The 15,208-nt window shown below is 42.0% G+C and overlaps 1 protein-coding gene across 4 annotated transcripts in view; it reads right to left on the reverse strand.

Moving 5' to 3' along the window:
• Positions 1-1,862: 1,862 nt before the first annotated feature.
• AP1M2 (adaptor related protein complex 1 subunit mu 2) overlaps positions 1,863-15,208 on the reverse strand; it is a 38,640-nt gene continuing 25,294 nt past the window's right edge. For 2 of the 4 annotated variants that reach the window (XM_083352825.1, XM_083352828.1), the window contains 7 exons: positions 8,457-8,583; positions 7,781-7,923; positions 6,539-6,610; positions 5,890-6,048; positions 5,383-5,508; positions 4,940-5,015; positions 1,865-3,497 (listed from right to left, as the gene is read on the reverse strand). In XM_083352825.1, the coding sequence (XP_083208951.1) occupies positions 3,475-3,497; positions 4,940-5,015; positions 5,383-5,508; positions 5,890-6,048; positions 6,539-6,610; positions 7,781-7,923; positions 8,457-8,583 (726 nt within the window). In that variant the 3' untranslated portion in view covers positions 1,865-3,474. Of the gene's footprint in view, positions 3,498-4,939; positions 5,016-5,382; positions 5,509-5,889; positions 6,049-6,538; positions 6,611-7,780; positions 7,924-8,456; positions 8,584-15,208 lie in introns of all 4 variants that reach the window. The other 2 variants (XM_083352826.1, XM_083352827.1) reach the window with 2 other exon arrangements.

Here is a 15,208-nt window from a genome sequence, read left to right on the forward strand (position 1 = left end):
TCTCCAACCTTCGCTTTTTGGCGAAGGTTGTTGAGAGTGTGGTAGCGCATCAGCTTCCTCGGTTCCTGGAGGAAACTGATTATCTCGACCCGTACCAATCGGGTTTCAGACCTGGGCATAGCACAGAGACGGCATTGGTCGCACTGGTGAATGATCTCTGGCGGGCTCGGGACAGGGGTTGTTCCTCTGTCCTAGTCCTATTAGACCTTTCAGCGGCTTTTGATACCATCGACCATAGTATCCTACTGCGGTGTCTCAGGGGGCTGGGAGTGGGAGGCACCATTTTACAGTGGTTTTCCTCCTACCTCCTGGGCCGCTCGCAGTCGGTGTTGACGGGAGGACAGAGGTCCACCCCGAGATCTCTCGTTTGTGGAGTCCCTCAGGGGTCGGTCCTCTCTCCCCTCCTGTTCAACATCTACATGAAGCCACTGGGTGAGCTCATTCGTGGTTTCAGGGTGGGGTATCACCAGTACGCTGATGATACCCAACTTTTTCTTTCCACCCCGACCCAACCCAGTGATGCCCTCACTGTGATGTCCCGTTGCCTGGAGGCGGTCTGGGTTTGGATGGGGAGAAACAGACTTCGTCTCAATCCTGACAAGACTGAGTGGCTGTTCATACCGGCATCTCGGGCTGACCAGCCTTCTCCATCATTAAAAATAGGGGATGAGGTATTACCCCCCGTTGATAGGGCTCGCAACTTGGGAGTCCTCCTGGATTCACGGCTCAGTTTGGAAGATCATATAGGAGCTGTGACCAGGGGTGCTTTTGCCCAGATTCGCCTGGTGCACCAGTTGCATCCCTATCTGGACCGAGATGCTCTACGTACAGTCACTCATGCGCTCGTGACCTCCCGTTTAGACTACTGCAACGCTCTCTACATGGGGCTGCCCTTGAGGACCACAAAGGCTTCAACTGGTGCAGAATTCAGCCGCGCGAGTTTTGATGGGAGCTTCCCGATACTCCCATGTAACACCTCTTCTCCGTGAGCTGCATTGGCTTCCGGTTGCCCTCCGGGTGAGATTCAAGGTGCTGGTAATGACCTATAAAGCCCTAAATGGCTTGGGTCCGGAATATCTAAGGGAACACCTGCTGCCGGCATCATCTTCCCATCGTCCTGTGCGCCCCCACAGGGAGGGCCTTCTCAGGGTACCGCTGGTTAATGAATGCCGGTGGGTTATTCCCAGGGGAAGGGCGTTCTCTGTGGATGCGCCTGCCCTATGGAACCAACTACCCACAGAACTTAGGACTGCCCCCGACCTTCGCTCATTTCGCCGGGACCTGAAAACTTGGCTCTTCGATCTATTTGGTCCAGACTGTGGGGTTCTTAATTTAACTGGGTTTTAGATTTACTCTTGGGGCTTGAATTTAATTTGTTTTAATTGTTTTTATTTTTTGTATTCATGGTTTTAACTGCCCTGTAAACCGCCCTGAGTCCTATGGGAATAGGGCGGTATACAAATCCAATAAAATAAATAAATAAATAAATAAATAAATAAATAAATAAATAAATAAATAAAAATGGATGTAGGGATGTAAGAATGTAGATTAGATATTAGGAAGAACTTGACAATTTGTAGAACAAATTACTGCCTGGAATAATTTCTTTCCCTTCAGTGGAGGTTTTCAACATCATCTCTCAGGGATGGGTCTATGACAATTTGCTACGGCCAACTCACCATGGCCAATTCATTGTGGAACAACTCACCACAGCCAACTTACTGCAGGACAACTTGCTGTAGGACAAGAGTTTCACTAATATCAAAGAAATTGTGGAATGGAATCATTTATGAAAGGATGCAAAAGGAGGAACAGAATAAAATGTGAGTTGCAAAAATTAAAATAATTCATTTATTTTGAATAATTAAATAGAATTGTTAAATTGTCCCGTAGCAAGTTGTCCCACAGTGAGTTAGCTGTAGTGGGTTGTCCTGCACTGAGTTGGCTGTGGTGAGTTAGCCGCAGCGAGTTGGCTATGGTAAGTTGTCCCATTCTGCTCAGGGATGGTTTAATGAATTTTGTATTGAGCTATGGATTGGATTTGACTTCTTAAGTCCCTTCTAATGCTATCATTCTGTAAAAAAGAAATTATATATTATATACATCTGCATATATACATATTCCTTTGCAGGATAATGGATAGTGAAATGCCAAAGGAAATAATAAAAAGAAGAGCATCATAATGTAATTATCTGCTTATCTTGCAGTTCCAACTATTGTGTTTGAAAGTACAAAATCCAAATCACTCCCAAGGTAGAAGTTAGAAGAGGGCTGTTGGGAGAAGAGAAATGAAAATAATTGAGAAATGCCAACACACGGTACACAAAACATTTCTATGCTTGCATACAGAACTGCCTAAGCTGTTCCTAGTTTTTGTTTATCATCCTTTGAAGGAGAGTATGATAAACAAAACATTGCCCAGGAAGCAACTTCCAGAACTGAACTTTTTGCCTTGATAAGTTCAAGCAAATAATTGTTTGTTGACTAGTTTGCTAGTATTTACCATAGATGCCACTCCAACCCAACAGGACTTTTGATAGCATTGTTAGCTCCCTTGGCTTTTGTCATATTTCCCAAAATATTTCATATCTGTAACTCTAACCTCAATCCAGGGGTTCAACACCAGTAAAACTAAAATGAAACACTGATCTGTTGGGAACAAAAAGGAAAAAAGGATGAATATCATACCACAATACAATACTAGTTTCACTGAAAAAGATTTATTTCTGTCCTTTTAGAGTTTGTCATACTTTAAGAACAAAGAAACTATTAAGCCATTTCATCATCTTTATAACAAGAGATAGGCAGCTGCCATTCTCATTTTACAAAAAGGGAACAGAGATTAAGAATTTCCCACAATTTCACAGAAAATTCATGTACGTTGAAAGTTCAACCTAGATCTGCAGTTCTTGATTCCATAAAATTGTAGATTCTTCTTTCTGTCACTACATTCTTCCTGCACACAACTCTCCCTTTGAAGAAACTTGGTTACATTTCAGGATGAACTGAATTCTATTCAGGCACTAGTAAGAGGCAACATCAATTCCCCTGGATAAAGCTTTCCAAATAAAGAGACTCACCTACCAGTGATGCTGCCACACCTGCTTTTTTTGTCTTAGGAATTCTCTAAAAGAGAGATACTGAATGAAGGCTATACTTATCAAAGCTTTTTCACTCAAAAGCTTTGCAAGGCACAGTATACAGACAGGGTTTCTTCTATTCAAGCTAGGAAGCAGTATATGTGCCATTGTAGGCAACAAGAAGAAGAATAGGCTATAATTCTCTTCCATCCACACCAAACTTAGGTGTAATTGTCCAACAACTATCACCCCAAGCTGTGGTTGGATGGAATGAGGACCAGAGCAACACTTAGCCAGGACACAAATATACAAGATCAGTCCAGATAGAGCCTGGATGAAAAGACATTTAGACTTCTTCATTCTTGAGAATATCACAGTCTGTGGAGTCATACAATTAATGTGCCCGAAGTTGATAATCTGGAAAAAAAAGTATCAAATAAGTTAAACTTAAGCTCCCATGTAGCAAGGAATCTTCTTGACTACAAATAGTTCTATCTCTTTCAGAGGGGAACTTGCAAAGTTTGCTGAAAAATGAAAATTTTCACATATGGAAGAAGTTTTGAAACTTACTAAATCTCAAAGTTTCCCTGTGAAGTAGGACTATTATTGTCTACATATCTGGCAACCTCACATTTAACTCAGGAAAATACTGTACAACCAAATATTTGTAACATCTGGGAATTTTCCTCTAGATCATGGCAAACATGATCAACATAATGGACAATGGATGTGAAAGTCATATACATATACGTATACATATGTATATGTATGTATGTGTACATGTATATGTATATATGTATGTATATATATGTATATGTGTGCATATGTATATGTATATATATATGTGTGTGTGTGTGTGTGTGTGTATGTGTAAATATACATATGTGTACACACACACACACACACACACACACACACACACACTGGAATTCTGTAAAACCTTTTTTGTCCAAATGAAAAACATTTGGACAAAATTAGGCTGTAAACAGCATGTTCATATAACAATGTAAGGCAACTTTTCTAGAAATATTTAAGGGCTTTGATCAAATGCTTTCTACAAGCCTCATCCAGCAAGGAGAAGTTAACATAAGAAGGAACAAAGGGCTATCTAATTCAGCAAGAGCCAATTAGATATTCATGGGAAGCCTACAAGCAAGACAGTATAGCAGCACCAATTCATATGCTCCAGCATTGAATACCAATTCTGATGTCAGGAGAACTACACAGGCATCAGAACAAGTAGTTATTGATAGTTTTTTAAATAGGATCCCATACAGTACATTTAAAATTCCAGTCCAGAGCTCTGCAGAATAATCACTCATATTCTAGAAAAACAAGAGGATACAGTGGGAGGAAATAATTTAGCAGATATTTATTGAACTGATCTTATGTCTAAATCTAGATTAATGGCTACTTGATAGTTAAAATTAGTCATTCCTCCTCCAGGAAAATGATACAGAGTGTAGGAATTTCTATAAAGCAGAATACTTCATCTGTTCTGGCTTTGTATTTCAACTCATGAGTGCAGAGGATTATTTCATAAACAAAAGCACTAGGGAAATTATTAATTCGCTTTCATGGCATGTAGATTAACTCTAACTCGCACATAGGTGACTGGACATTTTTTAAATATTGGTTTTTGCACAAAACCAAACCAAACCAAACCAGGAAGTATTGGTTGGCAAAGATTGTTCAGATAGCTACCAGAAAGAAGATTAATACATCATGCAAATGTTGGCTTTCTTAGTTTCTGGAGCACATTTGAATGTTAATGCCATAACTATGCTCAATACTAAGTTTAGTATGCTGGGTCAGTAGCTATATATAAATCCAGTTTCTTCATGGGCTTTAAAGTTTACCTCCACTCTGGGTGATATAGCGGACCCATGGCAGAGCCTGGTACCCACTCTTTTCAATGATCTTCATGTACCGTACCTGGTCAGAGTGAGATAAGAGAGAAGAGAGAGAAGAGAGAAAAAAGTTTGTATTAACTATCTTTAATTCATTCAAATTTGATGGCATCCCAATTTTAACTTCACACTACAATGTGGTCAAAGCACCTTTCCCTCTCTAGCTTAGAATGATAATAATCCCAGGAATTTGGCATATATAGTAATTTAAATAATTGTGAAAAGCATTGCAGCAACTAGTAATAGTAACCTAAGCTTAGCTGCAGCCATCCCCAGGCTCACAACCTCCAGTCATCCCAGCTTTCTTTTCTTTTCCTCAATACCACCTGATCTTATATGGTCCTGGGCTCAAAAAGGTCTGCATTCTCACTTCTCCATCAAATCTGGCTTACTTGAATCCCAGAGACTGTGAAGTATGGGATTTCAAATCGGACTGAGATGGGTGGCCGACCTTCCAGCTCCTCGTTCTCAACACTGGGTAGCCCAAAATGGGCTCGCATCAAATATTCTTTACCACCCTGCAAATACAAAATATAATAGAATCTTTTCTGGTGATCTGAATCCAGATTTCCTGACCAATTGTTTTCACACTCTGGCAGGAAGCAAACCCTCATCACCACCATTGCCAGCTTTTATCACAGCCCAAGCTCCATTATAATCTAACTGGAAGGAATTCATTACCTATTATAACACCCTAGCAGTGGCTCTTACAATATTTGCCAGAGACTTCAAGATACAGTTAAGAGCCCTCCAATCAAATAGTGCCCCACTCCAAATTCAGCAAAAGAACCGTATAACTTACTGAATATTCCTGGTGAAACTCTAACTGATTGGAATGTACTATTGATATGAAAGATGTAGGACATTGATCAGAGAAAAACAAAAGGAATTTTTCTTACTGGGAAGGACTTTATGTTCCAGACAACAGTATTCTTTTCAGGCAGATATTTTGCACTGCCTATGTTGGTTTTGAATTTGGGTGAATCAGCATCATTTGGGACAGGCACACTTATCTCCACACCATTGGCCACTGATTGTTTTTTGAACTGGCCCTTTGCCTTTTAGAGAAAAAAAATCAGAATAAAAAATGACATATCAAAAAAGATATTTCCTTGATCAATTAAGTCTCTGACACAAGAGAAAGATCCAAACCTCAAGATAGTTTGGACTCATTTATTTTTATCCAATGAAGAGAGGCATGCTCTTTTCTGCAGGCTATGCAAAATCCATAGCTTTAGAACGTAGAACATACTGCATAATATAGAATTGTAGAGCTGGAAAGTGCCTCTGAAGTTTTCTAGTTCAACCCCCTACTCAAGACAAGAGCCTTACACCATCCCAGTCAAATGGTTGTCCAGTCTATTTCTGAATACAGTGATGGAGCACCCACAATTTTGGGAGACAAGCTGTTCTTACTTTTAGGTTGGATCTCTCTTTATGTTTGCCAATTTGGATCAATCAATAGCATTTACAGGAATAAAATGTAGAATGTACATTTTATTAAGATCTAGTTTTTTTTTACACTGGAGGTCTTACAGAGGAATTCACCTTAACCATAATTTCCACTCGGCTGTGAGAGAACTTCTCAATGACAGATTCAATCCAGATGAGAGGTTTCATCTTGTTGGGATGGGGAGGGGGAGAGAAAGAAACAAATGCATTAATTTCAAAGCTTCCAATATAGTAGAGGGTGTAGAATAGTCCAAAGATTATTGTATTAAATATGATGAAACCTATCTCCTTGGAGTTCTGTTATATTTAATTGACTTGCATAGTTAAGTGGCCTTATTTAATGTAGCAACAGCAGTGCCCTTAGACATAATCTAACAATCATTTAAAGAGCTTCCAAGTCATTTTTGATTGCAGCAGCATAGAAATATGTTTAAATAAAACCATAAAAGAATAGATAATTTTCTTCTGAACTGCAAAAATGTCATCAATACTATTCAAGGACTGATAAGGAAATATAGTCCTGGGTGGCAGAACTGCCCCAACTATCTTTAGCTGAAAAGTATTGTATTCTATTCACCATAGCACTTAGATTTATATACCTTCCCACAGTGCTTTACAGCACACTCTGGGCGGCTTACAATATAAGCATATTACCCCCAACAATCTGGCTCCTCATTTTACCAACCTCAGAAGGATGGAAGGTTGAGTCAACCTTGAGCCCTATCAGGATCGAACTCCAGGCTGTGGACAGAGCTTGCCCATAATACTGCATCCTAATCACTGCAGCACCATATTTAATTTTATTTTGGTGGGAAAATGCTCAGAAGAAGAAAAAAATGCTGAGATTCTACTCTAGAGAATATCTAATTATTTTGTGTAACACTGAGTTCATACTTGGCATTAAACTCTTTGACTCTTTTGGACTGACTGCATGTGTTATATGCATGGCTGGCTTGGTGCAAAATTTGAGCCCAGTCAATATATACAGCATTTACTAGACATCTATCATGCTTGTAAAGTTTGTCAGATATCTCAATAGACAGGTTTCTGATTGTCAAAATCTCAGCTTACTTGAAAAAGGAAACCATTAATTATCTGGACATATTTTCTGTTGTTGTCTCCTTACCAAAATAAAACCTCCCTTCCACAGCAATTTCTACTATTTTAGAAATGGGCAACTGCCACACTTGGACACCAATCATTAGTAAAGTGTAGGTGTTGTCTTGGTGAATCCACAAACAAAGGGAGGGATACCTATCTCAGCAGAGAGAAGATGAGATACTCATATTGGAATATTTTTTTCTGTGTTCCATTCCCAGGACCACTTCAAAGATCTACCTGTGTACTCAGGCGATATGACATAAGCTCAAAATCTCCATCAGGTGGAATGAAGGAGATAGTACGATCATTGTCAAAACGTGATAGTCGCACACACTGGTGAAACTTGACATCCTCGAGTTCCACAGACTTATTTTTTCCACCTGAAAGTCAGAAGTATAGTTATTAAAAGACAAATATGATCTCCGGCAAAAGGTAATTTCTGCTTTACTTCAGTGCTAGACATTAAGAAAAAATGCTTGGTTTTGGTTTGAAGTTTCACAGAACTTTAAGTCATCAATGGAAGCGAAGTTTCACAAAAGAAAGGAAAAATAGTGAACCCTACTTTCTGATAATCAAATTCCATGAATATGCTGCAAAAGAAACATATAAAGTTATGAACAGCTTTGGAGGAGGGGACTAAAAACTAAATAAAATTTAACAATTAAAATTATTAAAAATTAACAATTACAGCATAGTCTATTGAAATTAAACAAAAATGTGTGGACTTTTATAGACATTCTCAAACAGAATTGCAGACTTGCTCTTTCTCCTAACTTTATAACCAATCTGACACATTGTATAGATGGATATGAAAGTGCAAAGATGTTACTGACATCAGACTCAAATCTGAGATTCCACCTATTATGTCCATTCCTCCCCAAATGCTCATGCCACCACACTGTGATTTACTTACGTCCTGTGAGCTCAAAAAGCACTCTGTCATTGAGACCCAGGCGTAGCTCCGGCATACCAGAAAGGAACACCTTCAGTTTGATGGCACCCACTATCTCACTCAGCAGGACATTCCCATTGGCATTAACCTGAAAGACAAAATAGGGTCAGAGGTCCTCCATTTATTCTCCACACTCTTCTCCATGAGGAAATATGGCTCTTCCTCCTCTTGAACATAGTCATACTGAAGTTCCCAGCAAAACATAGAAACAAAAACTTCACCCCCATTAAATCAGAATGGGTAATGCTAGAGGTGAAGTAATAATGACAAAATGAAATGTAAATGACAATTAAATTGAATTGTTAAATTGTCCTGTGGTGAGTTATCCTGTGGTGAATTGGCCATGGTGAATTGGCTGCAGTGAATTGGCCATGGAGAGTTGGCCGTGGTGGGCTGTCCCATTCCATTCATTGATGGAGAACCCTAAACATCTGAAGATGTCAGAACCCATATATTCTTAAGGGGAACTCTCTCTAATTCTATTTCTTCTATTACTCTGGGTTCTGTCATACTCCTAGAGGGGAGGGGGGAAGATGCTGCGGGCTGTCTCCTTGTTTTCTCTATCACTACAATGTATCCCTCTCTCTGTCTCTGGATACTTGCTCTGTGAACTGTCTCTCCCTTGCTGTTACCTTGAGGTGAGAAAGAAATGTGCCTCTGAGCATCTGGCTTATCTCCCATTTCAGAAGGGAAGGTGCAAAGCCACAATATCATCGCTACAAGCCTGGGAAAGACCAGTGTTATCAGCTCTTTCCCACAACGGACTTAACACCTAAAGATTGGCCCATTCGAACTGACCAGATGAACTATTGGGGTGGGGGTTGCTGGGGACTCTTTTAAACTATTGATCTGGGGGGGAAATGCTCAGATCCCATCTATCATGCCTGCTATCAGCTTCTCCTAATAAAAGTTCCTTTTGGAAGAAACTGCTTCCATGAGTTCTGCTTTCTTAGGATGAGGTATTAAAGTGGGCCCTGACATTAGACAGGATCTGCAGTGACAGTCAGCCCAGAAGGAAGACCCTTACTGGGGGACTTAACAAACCATGTCAGATATTGGAACGGAGAGAGAAGAACCTGCAGTGGGGGTGGGGGGAGCCTTCCAACAAGCAGATCCCTGCAAATACTCCAGCCCTGAATCCTTGAGCTCATCAGAAGAGGTAGTGGTCACAGAATGTTGCCACAAGCCCAGGTGGTTGATGGATGTCAGGAAGGAGGAGGACTGGGAGAAGAAGGCCAGGAAGGTGACACTCAGACGAGGTAGTTAGCAACCAGGTTGGAAGGTTGAGATGGAGAGGTCTCTGCCTTAGCAAAGACAAGGAGCACCGGCCACTGCATTCTAACCGATTGTTGGAGCAAGCAATCGACATAATGAAAATAGTACTTGACTCCATGAGAGAAGAGAAAGCTGACCCATGCTGGGGCACCATTAGCCTGGGCTCTGCAGAAGGGATAGACAAAGGAGGGACTGAACCAGCAGTCCCAGAACTGTCCAAAAGCAACACCGAAACTGGAGCTGTTGCTGTCACCACTGCCACCCCTTGCCGAGCAGCAACCGTGGACAGAGATGGGAGATGGCACAGACAGAAGAAGAGACACTGATCCATCCAGAAGTTCCTACCTCTGGAAGTGAAGTAAAGTGGGGAGTCACAGCGCCTGGGATTTTTCCTGACTCAAGTGCTGAACTACATAGAGGAATAAGGCCGGGACATCCCAAGTGACCGAGCCAGGGTTTGCATTGTGCAAACAGCCCTGGATGGTATCCCGGCAGACTGGGTTGTAGACCTCCATGATGCAGATGCACCAGAGCTGCAAAACTTTAATCAATTCATGGCAGCTCTTAGGCATTGTTTCGAAGACACCCTAGCGACTGGAAAGCTCAGGAGCAAATAAAGACAGAGCCCAGTGTTCACGTTTGTCTAGATTCATCTGGATCTTGAGCCTATCCTCTCGGGTGTTCCTACCAGCTTAATGTCATTTGCAAATTTGATGAGCTCCCCTTCTATTCCATCATCTAAATCATTTAGGATGATATTGAAGAGCATTGGGCTTAAAATGGAACCTTGGGATACTCCACTGCTTACTTCCCTCCATGTAGATTTAGTCCATTGAGGACTACTCACTCAGTGCAGTTTGTCAGCCAGCCAATGATAAAAATGAACTTGTGATTTATGGCTTTGATGATTAGACATAGAAATTATAGAAAAAAGTATCATGATACTCTTCTTGCAAGTCATGCAAGAAGAGCAGGTTATCTAAAAAGAGAAGTCATCTTCTGGTTGGTGATTCAATTATAAGAGACGTAAATTTAGGAAAGGATAGAGAGGTTTCAAAAGAGATCAGGTGTCTTCCAGGTGCTATTTCCAGCAGGGACAAGAAGCATATTTTTAAGATAGTCAAGAATGCCAGCAAGGATTGTGATGTGGATGCTATTGTACATCTTGGCACTGATGATCTGTTCCAAAAAGATGTACTCTCTGTGATTTTCAGAGCTTGGAGCAGGAACTTAGCAGGATAGGCTGTAGGCTTACTTTTTCAGAGCTTATACCAGTGTATGAAGAACAAAATGGAAAAGGCCAGTGTATAGCAGAATTCAATATGTGGCTAAAGAAGTGGTGTAAAGGGGAAGGCCTTGGTTATATTAGTATCAATGTCCAGTGAAAAAGTGCACAAAAGAGATGGTTTGCATCCATCAAAGAAAGGGACTGAGTTACTTGACAATAAATTCACAGATTTTCTGGAGAAATATTTAAACTGAACAACGGGGAAAGTGAGATAATTGATACAGAACATCCCTGTCTCTGGAAATCTAAAAATTATAGAGTTATCAGTGCATGTAACATAGATGTATGTATGGACAACAATATCAACCTTGCTGTCAAGCAAAATCAAACTTTTAATAGTGAGTGCCACACCAAGTGCATTAATCAAACAGGTGGTAAGAAAATAGGGGAATTCAGGCAATACACAGGTTATGTAGAAAGTAAACACAAAAGTCTATACACCAATGCATGGTGTATAGCATGCATGTATGAGCAATAAACAGGCTGAATTAGAAATTCAGGTAAATGAGGACAGATATGATATTGTTACCATTACGGAAACTTGGTGGGATGAAACCCACAAATGGAACACACAGCTAGAGGGATTCAAATTATTTAAAAGAAACAGACTAAATAAAAGAGGTGGTAGAGTTGCTCTCTATATAAGAAATAACTATATCTCTACAGAAATAGAGCACAACAATGATGAGAACTGTTCTGAATGCATTTGGATCAATATAAAAGGGGGGGAAATGACATTGCCATAGGTGTATACCAGAGGTCTTCAAACTTGGCAACTTTAAGACTTGTGGACTTCAACTCCCAGAATTCCTCAGCCAGCATGCCTGGCTGAGGAATTCTGGGAGTTGAAGTCCACAAGTCTTAAAGTTGCCAAGTTTGAAGATCCCTGGTGTATACCAACCAGAGGAAATAGATGAACTTTTTGCTAGTCAATTAACTAAGGTATGTAAGGGACGCGGTGGCTCAATAGGTTAGGACGCTGAGCTTGTCGATCAGAAGATCGGCAGTTTGGCGGGTCGAATCCCAAGTGCCATGTAGCAGAGTGAGCGCCTGTTACTCGTCCCAGCTTCTGCCAACCTAGCAGTTCAAAAGCACGTAAAAATGCAAGTAGAAAAATAGGGACCACTACGGTGGGAAGGTAACAGAGTTCCGTGCGCCTTTGGCATCTAGTCATGCCGGCCACATGACCACAGAGACGTCCTCGGACAAACGCTGGCTCTTCGGCTTTGAAACAGAGATGAGCACCGGCCCCTAGAGTTAGAAATGACTAGCACGCATGTGCGGGGGAACCTTTACCTTTACCTAACGAAGGTATGTAGGAAGCAGATCACAATATTAATGGGGACTTTAATTACCCTGACATCAACTGGGAGACAAACTCTGCACAAAGTGGAAGATCAAACAGATTCCTGACAATCCTAGAAGACAACTTTGTCTCCCAAAAAGTAGAGAAGGGAACTAGGGGATCAGCCATATTGGACTTAATTCTCACTAACAGAGATGAAATGATAGAAGGTGTTGAAGCCACAGGAACCTTGGGGGGGGGAGTGATCATGCAATATTGGAATTCAACATTATGCAAGCACAAGCAATAAAACACAGTCAAACTAGAGTCTTGGACTTTAAAAGAGCTAATTTCAATAAACTTAGAACTTAGGAAGGATTCCATAGATTAGAATCCTCTAGGGCAAAACAACTCAAGAAGCTTGAGAAATTTTGAAAGGTGAGATTATAAAAGCCCAGTCTAGCACAATACCAACAAAGAAGAAAAATAATAGCTTTCAAAAGAAACCAGCATGGCTGCATAAAGAACTCCCTGATAAATTGAAAGACAAAAAGCACAAGTATAAAAAGTGGAAAGTGGGGCACATAACTAAGGCAGAATATCAGCAGATAGCTTGAGCCTGCAAAGTTGAAGTGAGGAAAGCTAAGGCTCAAAATGAACTGAGGTTTGCAACAAAAGTAAAAAAATAACAAAAAAAGCTTCTTTCAACATGTAAAAAACAAGAAAGGGGTTAAGGAAATGATTGGTCCATTAGTAGGAGAAAGTGCCAAGAAGGTGACAAGCAACAGTGAGAAAGCAGAACCACTTAACTAATTTTCTGTATCCCTCTTTACACAAAGGGAAGTGTGTAGTGGGGTGTACCAGGGCTCTGTTCTGGGCTCAGTGCTCTTCAACATCTTCATCAATGATTTGGATGAGGGGATAGATGGGGAACTCATCAAATTTGCAGATGAAACCAAACTGGCAGGAATAGCCAACACTCCAGAAGATAGGCTTAGATACAGAAGGATCTTGACAGACTTGAACATTGAGCACCATTTAACAAAATGAAATTCAGTGGTGAAAAAAGTAAGGTTCTACATTTATTTATTTTTATTTATTTATTTATTTTATTATTGGATTTATATACTGCCCTTTCTCGAAGGACTCAGGCCGGTTTACAGGGTACTTAAAACATTGATACAAAAATTAAAAACAATTAAAAAGAATTAAATTTAATCCCTGAAAAAATATAAAAACCCCAATTAAAAACTCTCAGCCTGGGCCGGAGAGCTCGAAGAGCCAGGTCTTCAGGTCCCGGCGAAATGAACGAAGGTCGGGGGTGGTCCTAAGCTCCACGGGCAGCTGGTTCCAGAGGGCAGGCGCATCCACAGAGAAGGCCCTCCCCCTGGGTGTTACCCGCCGGCAATCTTTAACCGGCGGCACCCTGAGAAGGCCCTCCCTGTGGGAGCGCACTGGACGAAGGGAACTTGATGCTGGCAGCAGGTGTTCCCTCAGATATTCCGGATCCAAGCCATTAAGGGCTTTATAGGTCATCACCAGCACCTTGAATCTCACCCGGAGGGCAACCGGAAGCCAATGCAGCTCGCGGAGTAGAGGTGTTACATGGGAGTGTCAGGAAACCCCCATCACAACTCGCGCGGCCGCATTCTGCGCCAGCTGAAGCCTCCGAGTGGTCCTCAAGGGCAGCCCCATGTAGAGAGCGTTGCAGTAGTCTAAACGGGAGGTCACAAGCGCATGAGTGACTGTGCGTAGAGCATCTCGGTCCAGGTAGGGTCACAACTGGCGCACCAGGCGAACCTGGACAAAAGCCTCCCTGGTCACGGCTCCTATGTGCTCTTCAAAATTGAGCCGTGAATCCAGGAAGACGCCCAGGTTGCGAGCCCTATCAACGGGGGGTAACACCTCACCCCCCATCATTAAAGATGGAATAGTCTGGTTAACCCGAGATGCCGGTATGCACAGCCACTCAGTCTTGGCACGATTGAGACGAAGCCTGTTTCTCCCCATCCAGACCCAGACCGCCTCCAGGCACCGGGACATCACGGCAAGGGCATCACTGGGTTGGTTCGGGGTGGAGAAAAAAAGTTGGCATACTGATGATACCCCACCCTGAAACCCCGAATGATCTCACCCAGCAGCTTCATATAGATGTTGAACAGGAGGGGAGAGACAACCAACCCCTGAGGGACTCCACAAATGAGAGGCCTCGGGGCGGATCTCTGCCCTCCCATCAACACCGACTGTGAGCGGCCCAGGAGATAGGAGAACCACCGTAAAATGGTGCCTCCCACTCCCAACCCCCTGAGACGCCGCAGTAGGATACCATGGTCGATGGTATCAAAAGCCGCTGAGGACTAGAACAGAGGAACAACCCCTGTCCCGAGCCCGCCAGAGATCATTCACCAGTGCGACCAATGCCATCTCCGTGCTGTGCCCGGGCCTGAAGCCCAATTGGTACAGGTCCAGATAATCAGTTTCCTCCAGGAACAGAGGAAGCTGATGCGCCACCACACTCTCAACAACCTTCGCCAAAAAGCGAAGGTTGGGTACCAGACGATAGTTATTTAAAACAGCCGGGTCCAGGGCAGGTTTCTTGAGGAGGGGTCTCACCACCGCCTCCTTCAAGGCGGCAGGGAAGATACCCTCCTTCAAGGAAGCAAGAAAAACCAAAAGCACAGGTATAATATAGGTGGTACTTTGCTCAATAGTAGTAACTGTGAGAGGGATCTCAGAGTCCTAGTGGACAATCACTTAAATATGAGTTAGCAGTCTGCTGCAACTGCCAAAAAAACCACAGTGCTAGGCTGCATTAACAGAGGGATAGAATCAAGATCACATGAAGTATTAATACCATTTTACAAT

This window comes from Vipera ursinii, assembly GCF_947247035.1.
Source record: "Vipera ursinii genome assembly, chromosome: 2".
NCBI classification, from domain to species: domain Eukaryota; kingdom Metazoa; phylum Chordata; class Lepidosauria; order Squamata; family Viperidae; genus Vipera; species Vipera ursinii.